General features: G+C 41.5%; 1 protein-coding gene and 2 long non-coding RNA genes across 3 annotated transcripts; 2 read left to right on the plus strand and 1 right to left on the minus strand.

The window, feature by feature from the left end:
- The first annotated feature begins 3166 nt into the window (after window positions 1–3166).
- LOC109513227 (uncharacterized) lies at window positions 3167–7906 on the plus strand. Its single transcript, XR_002167684.1, has 2 exons — window positions 3167–5261; window positions 5889–7906. It is a non-coding gene; the product is annotated as an uncharacterized LOC109513227 (long non-coding RNA).
- On the minus strand, window positions 7680–12630 carry otx2b (orthodenticle homeobox 2b). The gene is made up of 4 exons (XM_019865518.1): window positions 12215–12630; window positions 10755–10964; window positions 10330–10481; window positions 7680–9065 (listed from the first exon to the last, which is right to left on the minus strand). The coding sequence occupies exons 2-4, from the start codon at window positions 10849–10851 to the stop codon at window positions 8439–8441; spliced, it is 876 nt and encodes a 291-aa protein (XP_019721077.1). The 5' UTR covers window positions 10852–10964; window positions 12215–12630; the 3' UTR covers window positions 7680–8438.
- Window positions 12627–16164, plus strand: LOC109513226 (uncharacterized). Its single transcript, XR_002167683.1, has 2 exons — window positions 12627–13638; window positions 15556–16164. It is a non-coding gene; the product is annotated as an uncharacterized LOC109513226 (long non-coding RNA).
- The last annotated feature ends 3408 nt before the right edge of the window (window positions 16165–19572 follow it).

The raw sequence follows: 19572 nt of genomic DNA on the forward strand, positions 1-19572 counted from the left end.
TTTGAGAAGTGCAACCGTAATCGTTTAAATAACGTGAATTATTATGCTCTCAAAAACTAATCATTGCGTTTGTCAGTGTTTTGGCTCCATCTGAAGAGCTGCTGGACAAACGAATAGCTGCCTAATACACGGGATACGGATAATACAGCTCATCGTTTAATTGACGGCATCACTCATGGCTCTGAGACCTTTGAAAAAAGTTTGGGAACATGACATCATGACAGAGGGGTTAGTTTTTTTTTTTTTGCCCCGGACATTGATGTGCACGGCTGGTGCTGGAGCCATGTTTGTGCCATTTTAATCAATGACAGTGTATTTTGTGCAACAGTATATGACAGCAGTATCAGGTATACAGTAGACACCCGCATACCCGTGGTTGGGCACCCACGGATTCACTTAATTGCAGATTTTTTTTCCAGATTTTTTTTTTTTGATGGGGGTGGGGGGTCGAGCCAAGCCCTGATTTTTTTGTAGAACATTCTCAATGACAGTTCAATCAAGAATTTGGCGGATTTAAAAAATTATCTACTTTTTTTTCCCAGTGCATTTAAAATGGAAAGGCAAAGCAACTTTATTTAGATAGCACGTTTCACATATGAGACAATTCAATGTGCTTCACGCAAGCAAAGATACAGCACCTAAAAGCATATACAAACACAACAGGAGCAAAGCAGAGAAGCCAAAAGTATCTTTCCAAAATTACAAAGAGAACTTACATTGACAACATTTAAACACTTTAACAGAATACTTTAAAAGTACACAAATAAGAAGTAAAATACAGACCACATTTTCATGATTGGTTATAGCTTCCTCTTGTATATGAGAAAATAACTTAAAAATAAGGCTACATTGCAGTCTTTGAGTGTACGTTTCTAGTTTGCTAACTGTCCCAGTTTTGTAAATTACGCTTTGACAAACATGATGTCGTTTCAAGAAATCATGATTAAATCTTAATTATGTTCATGAAAATTGGGATCCCAAATGACCAATATTATAATTACAAATGGAATGATGGTGGGGCTGCATTAGCAGCAGCCACGTCAGGGAATGTTAAAACGAATCATAATATTGTCTTGGGAAATATTAGTGGAATTCGAAATGAGTAATAGCTCTTCAAAAGATGTGGTTTGGGCGTTTTGCTTTTTAAAACATTTTTTTTAAGAAAGTACGGTAACTTTCATTTTTTGCTTCTAAAAAATGTTGACGTATGAACTTCACAGTACAGTCGGACCTCTCAAGTTGAGCACAATTTGTTCAGGCACGCTGTTTGTATTTGAAGAGTTTGTGCCATAGAAAATAAGAGTCATCGAAATAATGTGTTCCAGGGTCAAATTTTGTTGTCATCAGAAATGTCTTTATTAAATGTAGAGGAAGTCACATTTTGACATTCTTAACTATTATGCAAGCGTAAAAATAAGTTAACCACTGTCAAATGTAAAAACAACAAACCACTAGCTAGCTCATCAATGCAAATGGCATTTCTACTCCCTATTTTGAAACAAGTGCCCAAAAAGTAAAAGTAAGACAACAAAAATCCAAAGTAAAAGTATAAAACACTCTAAGTCTTAATACTTTTGCAGAACGGACACGCTGATGTCTTGGAACAGTTGATCACCCAAGAGTGTTAGTTCTGAATTTCCAATTGCGTTCGCCTATGTGTTGAAATAAGTTGGTGGCTCTGAGGGGCCTCTGACCGGTACTTCCTCCTTCTCTGAAGTGCAGTCAATCTGCCCAATGTCCAGACTGGCCCAGAGAATGCAAATATATTGGTTGTAGTTGTGGTCCGGCAGGGCGGTGGTCAACTGGTTAGCACGTTGGCCTCACAGTGCAGAGGTGCGGGGTTCGATTCCGGCTCCGGCCTTTCCTGTGTGGAGTTTGCATGTTCTCCCCGAGCTTGCGGGTTTTCTTTGGGTACTCCGGTTTCCTCCCACATTTGAAAAACATGCATGTCAGGTTCATGGAACACTCTAAATTGTCCAAAGGTGTGAATGCAAGTGCGGATGGTTGTTTGTCAAATCTGGAATGCCATTGGCCGGCAAAGAGTTCAGGGTGTACCCCGCCTACTGCCCGAAGCCAGCTGGGATAGGCTCCAGCTCTCCCGTGACCCTTGTGAGGATAAGAGGATTAGAAAATGGATGGATGGATGGAAATATATTAAGAGCACATATTTTGCGTGAATGCACATATTTTGTCCATATTTAAAATCGGAGTAATGTCACACATCATGGTTTGGAAGTGAGTGGTCCAATGTGGGCCCCCCCCCCCCCCACCAGTCGGACTGATGAAAAATTGGGGTCCCCTCCAGCATTTAAGTTGCCCTTTCCTGATCTGGGCCTTAAAAAACTGCAACAGCAAGAACAATCAAAATCACATTTAGAAATAACTTCAAATGTATTAAACAAAATAAAATGTCAAGCAAATGCTTCATGGTACACCAATATCTGAAAAAAAAAGTATATGAAACAAGGTGAGAAAAAAAAATCAATTAAATAAATAAAGTTGAATCATTTGGTCCTAAATCTATTTACAATATGCTGAAGTTGTCATGAAAGAACAACTGAAATAAGAACTAATCCAAATGTAACTTTTTTTTCTCCAAAAAAAAACCAAAAAAAAAAACAACACATATAAACAAATAATACTTCTGCAGATTCTCTTGACTCTTCACCTCGCGGTCAAGAGGTCCTAATAGGACCTAGTTGGGTTATGCCTTAGGCCAGCTCTGAAAATAAACATCATCCCTAACCAAATATTCAAGCGCCCTTTACTTGCGTTATGATGGTGAATTACTTCCATGATAGTTTGCCTCTTCTGGCTGAATGAGTTCCCGACTAGATGTGGCGAGAGGGATTAATTCCATAGGACGGCATTCCATTGTGCCGCTGCGCTCTCCTTCTTTTGAGACGTGCTGCTCGCCGTTTGTGACGTACTGCGCAAGCCCGTGGTGCGAACGGAGCCGAGTTGGCGGCGTTCACCGTGAACTCATTGAATTTCTAAGCTATTTGTGATCAAAGTGTGTTTGAGGCAATTAAGCGTGGCGTTTGATCATGGCGCCATACGAAATGTCAAATGTCAGCTGTTCCCGCCTTTTTTTTCCTCCTCACGTTTCGCTTGAAAGTCGACGCGGAATGTCGAAGCATTGCTTTTACAGTAAAGCCGGGGGAGGGGGTCACCTACATGGTGCCCGCAAGCTACATGAGTAGCCTGAGAGCTGTTAATAACATATAAGCTAATTAAAGGTAATTGAGCTTTTTTGTTGTTGTTTGTTTTTGTGTATCAAACCAGTAGCCGTTTGCGGTAATCGATAATCAAGAATAGTTTTGAGTTCCCAAAATGTTGTTGACTCCACTTTGAAATCTCATGTGAACTGCTGAAATACACCTTCTGTGTATCCCATTTGAAGCCGGAAACGTTCGATCTGTATCGGTCCACAAAATTTTGTAGTTTAATTAACGATTGGACTTGAGGGGACCGGCTTTCACTTCAAATCAACATGGCTGACAATTGTATGATGTTTACTCAAACTGTGGCTTCACATCCTGCGTGGGAGGAGTACAAATAAGAAAAAACGTTCTTTGCTTATAAAATCCAGATTGAAATGGAAAAAAAATAATAATTGAAAGAACTAAATCCGTTTTAATCGTTTCAGTGCAATTATTAAATATCAACTTCCACATTTCACTCCGCCAACCACTTTGTGCAGGACATCGCCATGGGTGACGATAAATAATGCAATTAAAAATATTCCCATTTATCCATGAGCAGATTTGTATGATAGTTTGTAGAATGATCCAAACAGTTTAAAATGTATAAGCAATGTTCGCATACGAGCACTGATATATTTCCAAAAGAGATTTCATGAAGGTGAGCTTGAACCAACTGTTTTAACTTGACCCATAAGCCTGTGTGCGTGCGTATGTGTGTGTGTGTGTGTGTGTGTGTGTGTGTGTGTGAGTGTGTTTTTTTAACATATGCTGATATCTGATAATCTTCTTATGTGTTTGAGGATTTTTTTCCCCCCTGATCTTACTGAATAGCTTAACAAAATATGCTTCAGTAATGGAAGGCTGTAACCTCCTCAATCGCCTCCACAACTTCAATAGGCCATCAAGTGGCTAATGAACTGATAGGCTTATGCAAGCTTTTGGCCCCATTTCGGGGGCACATTAGGTGAGAATAAAGCAAAAATCAAAAGTATCACATCGTCCCTAATATGAACTTTCACGAGATAGAAGAAAAGCAATTGCGATTTTTCTTTAGTTTTTTTTTTTTTTTTTTGCGTGTTTTGTTGGTTGCAAGGCCCTGTTGTGTGCACTTGATCAGAGCTGCGGCTAAAGCTATGCGTATCATTATCACTTGGGTATCTGTGTAAATCCATGGATTTGTGTGAGCAGTCTGAGAAATTAAAATAACGTGCTTTTTACTACGCTTACTTTAAAGCTCTTTCAACTTCATTTATATTTGTGTAAAAAAACATCTAAATCTGCTATTATGTAGGCCCTACAAAACCCATTTAATGCCATCTTTGACAAGATTATCAAAGTCATTGATGATGTCACCAACTTCAATAATTGGAGAAAATGTCGACTAAGCCTGGATAAGCACTTTTAAGGGGGATACCGCTGGATTATCGTAAGTATATTTATCGTTGTTTAGATTTTAGTTGTTTTCATATTATTGTTTCATTAGAGGAAGGCTTCTTTAATTTGACATGTATGGCTTGATTGGTAGTAATTCATTCGTTTAGCTTGGAAAAACACATAAAAGCTGAAAAATACACCTCTGTATTGATGCATTTCACTTCGACGGCAACATTTGCACCACACGAGTACGTCCATGATGGGTCCAATGAGACGTAAGGTGTGTAGTATACAAAGGACAACCAGAAAGAGGCAAAGAAAAACAATGTGCAAGGGGTCGAACAGAAACATCAAACAAGGTGCAAACTGGCATGTCTTTCCACAATTTTTACAGTGGCAGTGGACATTTCCAGGACAAGGTGTGATTTACAGTTGGAGAGGAGACATGCCACGCAGGTGACATTAAAAACAAACGCCGTGCCGAGTGTTTTTAACGAGCAAGAAGCGGGAGAAGAGCTCAACTGCCCGAGCGAGAATCTTTTTTTCTCTCAACCCTTAACGCTCCGTGTCGAGCACAGGCGGCGGCGTTGTTGGCGTTCTGTCCATAATGTGAGCAGAGTCCCGGTCGTGAATTAAGCCGCTGAGACACCGGACCCAAGCAGCGCTCTGATCTTCGTGCAGGTAAGGTAGGAGGACATATTAATCACAGTGTCGTCCATGCGAGATAGCGAGCGAACAACACGGCGAACATGGTGCTGTCTGCTGCACTTCCTGATACACTGCTTCTCCAAAGTGTATTTTCTGCCATCAGAAGACCACGTGGCGCGGTATCTTTCACATTCCAAGTGGAATTTCACTCGATAGACTCATTTCATAGGATTGTCTGGAAACGGTGTGGTTTAATTCTTCCTGGATTAACGTTACAGATGCATTCCGTTCAGCGAAGCTATGTATGTATATCATTGTGGAGTTACAGTCCAATACTCGTGACAGATCTCTAGTGATGTGTTTAATCAGCATAGCGGCCAGTTGTTATTTTTTAAAATCCTTTTTAAGGTTATTAAATGTATATGAAAAATAATGAAGTGATCAAATGACCAAATATGAACTTTTTACCGCTGCAAATGGTGTACATCTGGGAAGTATCACTTTAATGTCACTTACATTAACTCCAATAATTGTGTACACTCCTTAATATTTGTCATGTATTTCCTCTGTTTAAATTTGGGTTTTTATAGACATGTCTCATATATAAAGTGTGCCCCTCTTTTTTTTTTCTTAATCCTTTTTGCACGCCAATGTATGCAGCGGTCCTCAGGTGTCTTTTTGACCGAGGCGGCAGCACCCAGAGCGGGGGCCGAGCGACCAAGGGGCGCTGCAGTCCGCCTCTCCCTCCAAAGCAGGGAGGAGGGGGGGGGGGATTACTGCAGCGTCTGTTGGGCCCATATGCCGCCAAAGTCTTGATTAAACTCTTTGTATGTATATGACGCGCTGTGGAGACCATCTTTAATCTCTCCTCTAACTTTGTGCACTTTGCAGGCTCCGAGGTTACAATAACAAAACTGGGGACGCTTTGTTTCCATGTGCGCAGACGAAGCTACTTTTTGGGCTTTTATGACGCGACCTAAATCGCTTTTCAACCGACGGGAGTGCTTTTAAAAATCTGAAAGCTACTTCTAATTTAACTTCCACACATATGTGAATTTAAATGTTACGCAAAGTATTTAGGAGAGAACTTTTATTATGAGTATGAACCGCTTTCTTTCGGGTTTTCCGAAAGTTAAGGAGTTGTTCCCATCGAGCAGACTCTTCTCATGAATATTCACGGCTCTGTCAGCCGAGCTATTGTCTCCTCATTCAATTGTTTTATTGTTTGTCGCCATAATGAAGCATGCATGCGCTCGTTTCTAACTAACAAGGGAGAAAACCTGCACGTACACATTTACGCTTGAATGTAAGTTCTGTACTGCTCAACCTTCAAAATATCTTTCCACCCCCCCTTTTTTTATTATTTTTGAAATAAATGACGCGCAGGCGCACTAACCAGCATCCAGGAGCGAAATCAAAGTGGCTCTTGTCTTTTTTAACGCTTCGATTATTTCAAGCAAGCTTTTAATTAGCGCGCTCCTCCAGCGGAGGCTGCAATGAAAGAGAGATTATTGGCAATGTCAAGGATACTTAATTGAATGTTGGACTTCTAACAATTAGCCAGCCATGTCGACTCATTACACATCCCATAATAGTCTGTGACTTTGTTGGTGAGTTTTAAATAGCAGGTATAGAAAAACACAAGCGCCCGTTTCATCAGACAGCATCTTGACACCTCACTCGTAGTCACAAGAACAGAAGACTGGGAAAAGTTCTCATCTTGGTGGAAACGGTGTCACTGCAGGTTTCACTGATAGTGCAATATATTTAGCTTTTTTTTCAACAAAAAAACAATCTAACGACACTACAAAATGTGTGTGTATAATTAGAATTGAACGCGTACAGGCTATTTTCAGAGCATAAAGACCATTCTCAGACGAAAGCCATTGTGTTATTTCAAAATGCTTGTGGACTACATGTTTGGGCCGTGAATGGGACCCACTGTTGCTAGGTGAAAATATTGGGATTAACATCTTTTGTGAGATTAAACTGCTGGGCCTTCACTTGTTGTGAGGACTTTTCAAAAATTGGAGCTCCGGAAGTGGGGGAAATAAAAGCGTTAAGATGCGCCTCAATTTTATTAGATTTCTCAAGCGTTATTAAACGCCATTGGGTTATTTTTAAAACTGATTTAAATGAGGTCAAAACAAATATATAGGTTTGAGCAGTTTAACAATCACATTTTCTCTCCCAATTAAAGATACTTAATACTCATAACTTTGCTTGTGAATACATTTTACATTTGATTTTTTTATTATTAATGTCGTTATTAAAATGCCATACAACCCAAGTGATGTTTCCGCGCGCTCAAAACACACACACACACACACACACACACACACACACACACACACACACACACACACACACACACACGCGCGCGCACACGCGCGCACACGCACGCACGCACGTATTCATATACACTCAAAGATCGTCTATTAAGAGGAAAGCTCAAGGGACCGTCCGCTTTTTATTCTTCTTTTTCACGTCTTTTCGGCGGGGAGGCCTCAGCATCTTTGGAGCCGGTACCGGACCCAGAATCATGTTGATATCCAGTGGAAAGGAGCCTTTGCGTACGTGTGTGAGTGCGTGACAATGTGTGTCCAACCTTTCATATTATTACTACCACTTGAAAAGTCTCATTTAATCATTAGCGTCTGCGCTCTCCCTCCAGAAAATAAAAGAGGTTCGAAGAGAGTGTGATGCGAGGAGGGGCTCACAAATTGCATACAATACAACAGATCACAGTTTCGAAGGCTATAGCACAGATAAAAATAAAAATAATAAAAATAAAAAAACACATGTACCATTTATATAAGACACACATTGATTGTCTCTTAGAAACTACTTATTGATTCTTTATAAACACTTTTTTCTTAAATAAAGTAGTGCATCCATGTCCACGCAGCATCCTCATAGGAACAAAGAAGTAGGTTCTGAGTCCAGGGTTCTCGTTCCTTGGCCTTGCGTGTGTAAATGTGGTGAACTTGTCCTCAACAGGTGCACAAGTGGAGGGCGCACTGATAGACATGGATGAGGGACATTGGGGGCTACAGGTGAGGGGTAGAAGTAAAGAAAATCTCTTTGCCAGTGCTAAAATAAATTAGACCTCTCCTCTAAGAGAGGGTTATACGTCCAAAATGTTGGAGGCGGCCCCCCTCCCGGAGAGCCGTTTTAACAAGGGCCCGCGCAGTGTCTGTGACGGAGTGTTCACAGGACCTGGAATTTCCACGAGGAGGTCTGATCCTTATAATCCAAGCAATCGGCATTGAAGTTCAGCTTCCACGACGCCGCTTGGTCCTTATAATCCAGGCAGTCCGCCGTGGAGTTGAAGCCCAGACCGGACGTGCCGTAGCCTTGCGTGGACAGCGACGCCGGGGACTGGTTGAGGTGGCCCGCCACCGCATTTGTGCTCATCGGACTCAGGGTCGAGCCGGGGCCGGACAGCTGGTGATGCATGGGGGTGAGGTAAGAGCCGCAGTCCATGCCGCCGAAGTAGGACGTGGAGCCGGCGTAGCCCTGGCCGTAGCCCGAGGCCTGCGTGTACGTCATGGGGTACGACCGCTGCATGCACGACGACGACGTCGACAGCGGGTCCGAGAGCGGGGAAATGGAGGCCGGGCTCCAGATGGACACCGGCGCCGTGCTGCTGGAGATGGCCGGGATGGCCGTGGTGGTGCTGCTGGGGGGAGTGAACTGGCCGCTGGCGCCGCTCTCGGAGCTCACTTCTCGGCTCGGGGAGCTTTTCTTCTTGGTCGGCCGCGCCTTGTTCTGCCCCCCGTTCTGCTGCTGCTGTTGCTGCTGGCGACACTTGGCTCGCCGGTTCTTGAACCACACCTGCGACGAGAGCATTGCAAATATGCGCTGCAATAAAAGCGGCAAAGGTTCTCCGTCTCCCTCGGGAACGCCGACATTTCTCGATTTGCTTTTCCCCAAAGTTATTTGTCAACTAGAACGCTTCATTTCTCAATTTATGAGACGGGTTTACACACACACACACACACACACACACACACACACACACGCACACGCACACGCACACGCACACGCACACGCAAAGCATACACACTCACACACACAAGCACACTCACAAACGAACACACAAATCACATTGGCTTACAAAATTTACATTTCATGTTTCCGTTGGCCATTTAAAAACGTTTCGAATTAATTTGATGTCGCTCGATGGCAAATAGACCATAATAATAATAATAATAATAATAATAATAATAATAATACAATACAAACCTCAAAGGTTTGGAAACACGGTTCACTGTATTTTTTGATTGTTTCGAATAATTTCCCCAATCTGTTTCTTTCAGTGCCTTGGATGATTGCCGAAAATGTGAAATATTAGCAGTGACTATTTTTTTTATCTTCATTATCATCTGTCTACGGCGCAACAGCAATCTTTATTTGAATTGTACAATCACAAAACGAGTGATAAATTTTAAATCACTCCTTTAAAAAACATTCACGGTCAACTCATATGATTTGTCCTTGAAACTGAATGTGTGCTTTTCTTGATGTTCTCAACTGATTGGTTGCGCAAGTACAGTTAATCATGCCACACTCATTCCATGTAAAAGGCCAAAAACAATCAGAATGGCTAACTTCTTTTAAACAAACACCACATTTACGCTATTTACTTGAATTCAACGTTAATTTTAAGGCTCATTTTCACTCACTACAATTTTAAGGAAACGAGTTTTTGAGTCTGCATGTCTCAAAAACTCGTTTCCTTAAAATTGAGCTACCAACGGGGAAAAAAAGACAACACTATATTTACAAACATTAAAAGGGCAGGTAAAACACTCACTTACAAAAAAAATCATGCACATTTAGCTTTGGGGGCAAAAATCAGCAAGCAGCATTCGCCTAGAAATCCATCTTTGATTTTGTCTTCCCGTTTTTTTACTGTGTCTTATCTTATTATTTCTTTTATGACTGTCACTTGACTGACATATTTTGAATAAAATATGAAATTCCTGCTTTTGTAATTTCATGTTCCCCCTTCTCGTATTTTCTTCGCTCGCTCTACATGTTTTCCTCCAAACGGATAGATGGGGTTTTCCACCAAAGCAGAAGCTGAGCGACTCACCTGTACACGCGACTCCGGTAGATTGATTTTGAGAGCCACTTCTTCGCGCATGAATATGTCCGGATACCTCGTTTTAGCGAACAACGCCTCCAAGACGTCGAGCTGCGCGCGCGTAAAAGTAGTCCTCTCTCTTCTCTGCTTCCTTGGCGTCGCTGTAACACCCGGAGAAATATGCACAGCATGAAAAAAAAAATATTCCAACACATTCAACGATACTTTGAAATAAAACAACACACGGAGGTCATGGAACTGCAATTTGCAGGGCCTTCGATTTCCGTCTAGTTGCGTATTTGTGATTCCTTGCTGGTGTGAACGAACATAATTTGAATTCATAAAACCTCATTCGTTTGTCTTTATTCAAATGGAAATATTTGTTTGGGGAAGAACTGGACATTCATGTATCCATTCGAAAAGTTGGCGCTCACCTGGATAACCCACGGATGGATGCAAGAGGTCCATTCCGGAAGTGGTTAAGCTGAGCCCATTGACTGTGTAAGGTGGTTGCTTTAGATACGACATCATGCTAATGTTTGTCTGGTGGCTGAAGTTGGAGAAAATGTTGGAAATGGATGGAGCTCCTGATGTGCACCTGCTGTCCTGTCGTGCAGTGCTCACGCGCTCCTCTCTGTTGACACCTGACCACAAAGGAAAACCGCAAGGGCGACATTTTACGTTTGGAAAATAAACACACACACTGCACTAATACATACATTTTATTTGGGAACAATTGCCTGCCTACAATACACAAAAATAAGAGAACCGTAAGCAAATTTCTCTGTTTTTAATGGTTTATAAATGCGCACGTTTGTTCAAGTCATTAGGTCGATTCAAATATTTGAGATGATTCAATGAATTGTCACAACCTTCGTGTATGTTTTTTAACGCTAGACTTTCATCACAAATATTTGTTTTAAATAAGGGAATCCGAGTTCTGACTAACTGCATGTGCTTATGTAAATGTCACTTATTCGTTAGTTTGTCTCTTGATTGTATTTTTTCGTCTCCTAACGGTTTTAACCCCCTCGTCCCAATCTGTCACGTTTAAACCCGTGGACCAGTTGCACATTGCCGCTCAATAATCATTATCGTCATCGTCCTCATCCCCATCCCTGACCGAGTTTAATTATCAAAGGTCTCCTTCTTTTAAATTGATTAATTTATTGATTAATTAACGAGCTAATCGAAGTGGCAAGTGAGTGGAGTTGATTGCACTCCAATTTTCTTAAGAATATGCAACGATCGCTCCAGATGAATATTTTTGTTTGTGTTTGAGTTTTAAAATCATTATCGTTTATTCCATTCGCATACTCTGGCATTTCAGCAACCGAAATTATAATTCTCAAAACATTTCTGGCGCCTAAATTATTCATGCTAATAGTTTGTTAAATGTGATGTTAATTTACTGTCCGTCCAATTAAATAATGCAATACGAGAGGCCTAAAAATTGATCATTTCTGATCAAATTGTCAGAGAACGCATAACGCACAGTTTGATTTACATTTTTAAGCGGACAATTTTAAATGAATGAAGAATACGTCCGCCTGAAAAATAGACTTTTCTTCTCTTAAATGTTTGTTTTACATCGAGTCCTCATCAGAATACATCACTCTTGATTTAAATTTTTTTCCGATATGAGCCAAAATAGCGTTACTTCTTTTGTTTCGTCTAGTGCCTCCGAATTATTTTATTTTACATGATTTTACTCATACTACGACCCGCCCCTTGAAAAAAAACCAAACTTGTTTTCTAGTTGTTTTGTGTTTTCGTGTCTGTGGCCTATGTCTTTGCTTTGCAGGGCATATTGAAGACGAGCCCACCTTCGAATTTCAACGAACGGTCGATCTAAAACGAATCCTTAGTGAGTAGGGGGGGAAAGTGAACCCACCTTGGTCCTGGAGAGTGCAGACGTCTTTTGTGTGTCTTGAACGAGTGCGGAAAGTCAAGTGAGGGCAACGGCGTCCTGCGTCAATATCGAAAAAAGATACCACAAGGGAAAAAAGGGGGGCAAAAAAGAAGCAGAATCCGCAGTTTCAGAACACAAACTTCAACGTGGAGCGTCTGCGCTGGGTTTTGAAGCAGTGCTGCAGCAGCGAAATGATGATGACGATGATGATGAGGAGGATGAGGATGAGGATGATGGAGGAGGAGGAAGAGGAGGAGGAGGCAGCATAGGATTTGTTGGTGTGTTGGGAGTGAAGTGCTTGGAGTTGGACTTTGTACAAAGAGGCAGCCAATAGGAACTCAGCTCCCACACACACACTGGTGGTGGTGGTGGGTGGGGAGGGAGAATATTCCCCCTCCCACCCCAGATACTTTTTTTTGGGCCCCGCTGTCCTCATCCAATGGCCCCGCGAGAGAATCTTTCACGTCGGCTGTAACAAGTGGAGTTTAAAACTACAAATCACATTTCCGTCCAATTCTATGCATTAAAAAAATGAAGACAATCAAAAGAAAATGTTACACTGCCACACTCTGACTTCTTTTTTTTAAATGTCATTTTCACTAAGATGAGTTACACAAACACGTAAGACAATCACGCAATATTATATCGTTCCAACAATAAATGAACGCAATGGATGTGCCTCTGTAAAAGAAGAGAAAGAGTTAAAAAAGAAATCGAGAGACGCCTTCCTATCACATTCCCGCGACGTGTCGCATGAAGGCAGAAAAAAAAAAGAAGAGGATTTAGAGACTTATTCCTTAAAAAAAGCGTCCTTTCATCCGCAGAGCAGTTAGTGTGTCACTATTGAGCAGGCCTGTGCCCACATGCGCACACAAACAAGAGCTCAGTGAAGAAGAGGAGGAGGAGGATGAAGATGTTCACATGGCAAGCCGAGCTGCAAGGTAAAACAATTCGGTCTCATCGGCAATCATTTGCAGTTGCAAACGTGGTATTTTGTGCTTTTAAAGTATGCGCCATTTTTGCTTGAAGAATTGCAAAAACACTGGCGCTCGACGTGTGGTTTTCGTTGCTTTATGGTCCTATGTGGAACACACACACACACACACACACACACACACACACACACACACACACACACACACACACACACACACAAATGCGTAAGATTTTTGAATATTGATTATTGGAGAGCTTTGAACACACGGTGGAGCCTTTTCAAGGTCTCGGCGTGCAAGCAAGGCCTGCACCAAAGTGTCATCAGGCGCTCGCTATCCCCGAAGATTTCTACGCACGCAGCCGAAGAGCTTTTCTCCCCCCCGCAAAGTTGGATTTCTTTCAGCCGTCAACGCTCACCTGAGCAGAGGGATTTATTTGTTATTTCTTCTCGGGACGCAGCGGCAGCACAGGTACTGACACATTGCATCGTCTGGATGATTAAAAAAAAACATTTTTGATATAAAATAGAATATACGTTGTTATACATTGACATTATTTTAAATGTAACATCAAAAATTGTATGCGACAAGCCTTATTGTTTTTAATGTACATTAACATTTTAGGAAATCCATTTGAGGAAATTAATTGTGTTTATAATATTCTGCGCAATCTTTAAATGTTGTTTTTTTTTCTTTCAACTATTACAATCCGCCCCCCCATTTATTTTAAATACTACCTGAAAAAAATATTGTATTTTTGACATTTTAGAAAAACAACATTACTATTATTTACTTTTTAACCTTACATTTATTGAAAGTTTGATGGAATTATGCTTCGGGACCAGTGCCACTCGTGCCAAAAATGCACATTGGACCCTCTTTTCATCTTCGCCATCATCCGTTATATTTTTCCAGCCACGCCGGGTTGATTTACTAAAGATCTCCCGGCGCGTTCTATTAATAAATGTTGCAGAGCAGCAGCAATGCTGCGTGTAAAATGAGCAAACGAGCGGGTCTGTGCGCCAGTTATCTCGCCGTCGAAGTATAGAGCTCAATAATTGATGGGCCGCTAAAAGCGGGCCGTCCGCGGGGAGCGTGCGTGTTAAAAGGACGTTTAAAGGCACAAGGAGTTAAGCGCCCCCGGCGGGCTGCAAGCGCTCCCATGCACCGACTCCCGCCTTTTATCTCCGCCTCTGCTCCACTCCACCTGAGGCTGTGCATTAAAGCAGGCAGGGCCTCCTCCAACCTGTGATTCCTTTCTCACTTTGTCTCACTCACTGCACCTACTTTGATAGCCATGCACGAGGGACTAGGAAGGGGCTCAGGGGTGGCACTTGGAAGGTTTGGGCGAATTAATAAGGCTATGCATATTATTGCCAGTATACCCAAAAAAAGACATGATAGAATAAACATATGTATCATAAATAATTAAGGAGAGCAAATGGAAGACAAACTGGTTGGAATTTACATACTGGCAGACCCCCCCCCCCCACACACACACACGCACACACACAGGCATGCGTATTTACCACTTATACTGTACATCTTTTCTTCTTGTTTCATATCTGCATGCTTGAAGAATTTATTTTGAGCTGAAAAAAGAAGAAAAAAGAAAACCCTGCAGTTCCCTTTTTTTGACAGTATATTTTCTTTTTTGCGCCGTTTTTAAACAAGTTTTTCTTGTTCTTCAAAAATACACGATCAGAGAAAAGTAGCAACAGAATCGGTTCAGTTTGGATGCAAAACATTTATTTTTCTCTGAATCGTGCAGCTAAGTGAAGCCTATTGGATCAGCAACTGTGCTTGGAAGAGGGGGGATTGGAGCCCACAGAGGATCGTCACAAGCTGTATTTTAATTACTCCGCGAGGCTCAATAAGTACAGTAATCCACCTTTGCGATGAAGGTGCACTGAATGTATCCAAAATGGACGAGCAGTCACACACATTGTCCTTATTAATTATAAAGTAGCATGAAGGTCATCACAACACAAGAGGAAAACCAACCAACTCAACTCAACTCAATTGTATTTATAGCCACATTTCACTTTTCAAATGAGGAATCAAACTCATCCTGTGCTCTGGCGTTGCCACAATATTCCATGATATATATATATATATATATAGTACACACATAAACACACATGTTGCAAAGAAATACAAGTAGTAGAGCTTGTTTACATGTTTACAGTTGTCACACATATTTGGGATTCTACTGTTCCTATTTTGTCCTGCATTTTCCACACAGAGCAAATGTGGCCCCCACAAGGCCATGACTGCGAATATGTGTGTGTGTGTGTGTGTGTGTGTGTGTGTGTGTGTGTGTGTGTGTTTGCCAAGTTCACGCCTTTTAATTAGAGCTGTAATTGTTGTTGTGTTGTGTTTGCGCAGGAGTTCGCCAACAAACAAACGGATGCAATTAAATTCACTGTCATCTCTCATCATCACGGAGGAGGCAAGAAGGGAGGAAGGGGGGGGGGCACACAAGGCCAAGTCAAGGTTGACTGAAGGAGAAGAGGTCCACTCGCAAAGACAGAAAGTGAACTCTAACTTGACAGTCTTACTCAGTGCATCAATTGAGGTGTGTCAGAATGAACCCAATCCCAGTACAAGACAACGAGTAATATCTCTTTGATTCACAGTATGCAGATAATTTGCTCCATGTTTGGACATTTGGATGAAATTGAAATTTCATTGTGATAAAATGTTGTTCCAAGACACAAACTTTCATTGAACATGGCCTAAATTCCACTCAAATATTGCACTTGATTACTGGTATTTTGATTTTAATGTTTTATATTTTATGTTTGATCTTTATGATATAGGGCCTACAGATATTTGTTACATTTGGGTTTTTTATTAAAGTGCTCTGTGAATAAATAAAGTGAGTATATAATTAGTCAATCACTAATAAGTCAAGTTGCGTTTTTTTCGTAGAACACTCAAAAATCGATTTGCCAGGGAAGCATATGCTTCATCTTCAATGAATATGATGAATAACGGTAAAGACATGGCCCACTGAACTACCCTTTGAAAATGAATTCGTCTTATAAGTATTTGAATTGTTGACAGTGTGTTATAATTCAAACAGTGATCATGGTAATCTTCGCAAACTTTTAATGCCAACATGTCTTGACTGTTATGTGTGTCAAATGTCGTTTCTCAATTTGCAGCATATTTTCTGAAGATGCGTGATGTGATGAATCACAACAACATTGAATTTATCGGAATCAGCCATCTTTGTTGTTTACATTCGCCTGGAATGCTTTGGGGTCAGACTTGGCGGAATCCGAGTGGGATTAATTCTGATTTTCAACCTTCCTCGAATGCAGAATAAATTGCTGCGGTAAACGCGCTCGCAGTGTCAAGGGTTAGCATTTAGCTTGGCTTTTCCATTTTTTCACAGCAACCCTTTGTAAGTAAGACACTTGTCAGAAATGTAGCTTCTTCGCTGCCACGAGGGCGATGATTACTGCCCAACGAACGACTCCACAACGTGTTTAGGTACACTAATGGCCAAAGCTATTGCTAGCTAGCGGCGTCTGCAAAAATTTCCGATTTTCCCTCGACCTCTGACTACTCACGGTAGCTAGCGTGAGCCCAGCGAAGTTTTTGGGGACCATCTTGATGGTTCTTCTAATCTTACCACTTTTATTTTGATGATTGCCTCGGCGTTTGATTCTCAGTTTTGCTATTCATATATTTATTATTTGTTTAGTTTTACAATAAAGGTCAACAGGAGCGACATAAATTCTTATGTTAAAAACTCTTTTTGAAGAACAGTGAGTGATCCGTCAAACTGCATACACCACGCCCATGAAAGACAAAATAGTATAGCACGTATGTGACAGGCTGGTATCGAATGTCATAGAATTGGAGAGTTTTTAAAAGTTTGAGTATTGATGTAGCATACTGGTATTGGTGCATCCGAGTGTGTTTGTGTTATGCAGTGAGTGGAAATGTGTTTGCAAACGCAGGCTTCAATTGCACCTCGCCTCTGTAGGCTTCCCGCGTGCACGTGGAGGTGTGTGCACGGCGTGCTAAAAGCTGCCCTGCAGACCGGACCTGTGGAGTCTTCAAAGGAAGAGGAAGTCAAAGTGGGGGGATTTGTTCAGGCTTATTTGGCAACCTGGGATTTGAATTGGATTCTGGAAAGCATTCATAACACATTTGAAAACGTTACATTGTGAGATTTCATGTTTAATCCCCATCATAATGTATTTTTGGGAGAATGGTCACAGCGCTTGCACTAGTGTGAGTATTCATGATTCATCAAATGTTTTTTTTTTCCTTGAGTGGTGGGGGGCTGTGAGGTGATGGAGAGCTCCTGAAGAGGAAACTCTTCCCGATTTAACCTTCCGTTGCACTGTTTTGTTTATCTGACCTGAATATGTGATAGGGTCAGTATGTTGGCCTCCACTGGGATTCATTTTGACCTCCCTCTCTTATAACCCACAGTGGATTAGACCTCCCTGGAAGGGAGCGCTACATGTACACTTCTACGGTTCAATAAAAGTGACCCATCATTTAGCATTTTCCTTTATTCTTTTATTTCATGCAAAAAATATATATTTAGAAGATAAGATATCCTTTATTTGTCCCACACTGGGGAAATTTACAATCACCCTGAACCGAGCAATTCATCCCTCCTTATGAAGGGGAGAAAAGTATATTTAGTACACTGGAAAAGCAAGTGGTGTGTATATGTAAACACACACACACACACACACACACACACACACACACACACACACACACACACACACACACACATATATATGCACTACGTTTTACCAGTTTAAGCATTTTACCTTTGTTAGTGAATCCTTCAGAAGAGATACCATTTTACAATAAATCCATCCTTGTTCTTTGTCGTTTTTCAATTAGCTTGGTATGACTTTGTTAAGACTTGATTAATTGCTATAAGGTGTTCAATAAAAGTGACCTATTACAAATTGTGCGATTATTTCAGATTTGACCTCCCTGGCCCCACCCCTTTCATTTGACAAGAAGGCTCCTTTTTGCTTCTTCTTGCTAGAAATCACCAGAACTACACTAGCTAATGTTGTAGCTAAAACCTCCTCAGGAGTACTCCATCGAATCTAAAGTTGTTGGAACTGTTTTTTTGATGAATCTTAATTAGTTTTGAATATAACTGATGACCTTTAAAAAAATTTATAGCCCCCTTAGACTCATTAGACTTCAATAGGTTGACGTGTGAAAACCGAAGCGAGAGCTAGAGGAAATTTTTCCACCCACCAATGACTTTTCATTTTGTACCGGCAGTATCAGAGAAGTGTTAATGTAACAACACAATATTGTAGTTGGACAAAAAAGAAGAAAAGTTTTTTTTTCTAGTATTTTTAGCTGTCGCTGAAATGTACCCTTCTCTTGCAGCTCAATTAGGTTGTGAAAATATCTGAACGCAGTTCAATCGCGAACCACAACAGGAGCAATGAACACATCAGCCATATGTATCACTCAGAGTACATCATTATGTTTGTAAAGAAATAAAATAACTAATCAGTGGTTTGATGGCTTCAGTACTTTTACACCAGTTCAGCGCTGAAACAGTGCGTGTGCGTGTCTTGTGTTTGCCTGTCCAAAGCCCACTTTGCTTTGAATGACACTTTGGCGATGCCCCCAGCTTTCCAATTGGACTTCTCAAGTGTACCCCCTGTTAGTGCCAACAGTGCCAATTCCTCCCCACGCTTTAATATCTCTCTTTGGGCCCTCTCTGGCCTTCACCAGCGAAGGCTCCTCCGTGACAGTTGGACATCGTCGGCGCTTTTTGGGAGACAGCGGCGGGTGTTTTCCCAGCCTCGGGCCTGTGGGGAATCTGTGATGGCTCGCCTGTCAGCCGGCCCCTCCCCTGTAATTAGGAGAGTAAACAGAGCGATGGGCTCGGGTTGTGGGATGAGGGGAGGGAACGGAGGAGGGCGGGGAAGGGGCCTGACTGCTCCTGTCTTACTGCTGCTTGAGTTGTCCTCCAGCAGCTTCGGCTTGAGAGAAATATTTATCGGATGATGTTGAGAGAATCAAGAGGAGAAATTTTGCTTTTTCTTTGAAGAGAGACTGAAGTCAAGCCATGATGAAGAAAGTGACCATTCTTATCGTGTCCCTCGAAAAATGTGTGTGATTGTGAAAATATGTTAACAGAGCTGAATGTCTGAAAGTCAAATGATTTGAGTTGAGGGGGGTAACTCAGGAAATTGAGTCAAAACATTTATTTACAAGAATACGCGCCCCCATTAGTCTAAACACGGCATTATTATGAATATTGCGTTTGTGGAAGAAGAATTAGGCTGCAAAATCGACCTGTTTTTATCCATCTCAGAGGGCGGCCATTTTGCCGCTTGCTGTTGACTGAAAATGACATCACGGTTGCGCAGGGCTCAGGAAACCACC

The sequence above is a fragment of the Hippocampus comes genome, unplaced genomic scaffold (assembly GCF_001891065.2).
Source record: "Hippocampus comes isolate QL1 unplaced genomic scaffold, H_comes_QL1_v1.1 scaffold443, whole genome shotgun sequence".
Classification (NCBI taxonomy): Eukaryota; Metazoa; Chordata; class Actinopteri; order Syngnathiformes; family Syngnathidae; genus Hippocampus; species Hippocampus comes.

Bases quoted from the DNA above. Each gene is read 5' to 3' on its own strand.
- otx2b (XM_019865518.1), bottom strand. From the start codon at position 10,851: ATGATGTCGTATCTAAAGCAACCACCTTACACAGTCAATGGGCTCAGC. The intron at 10,482-10,754 runs GTGAGCGCCAAC...CGGGTGTTACAG, and splicing joins TCCATCCGTGGGTTATCCAG to CGACGCCAAGGAAGCAGAGA. The intron at 9,066-10,329 runs GTGAGTCGCTCA...CTCTCGTCGCAG, and splicing joins TACCGGAGTCGCGTGTACAG to GTGTGGTTCAAGAACCGGCG.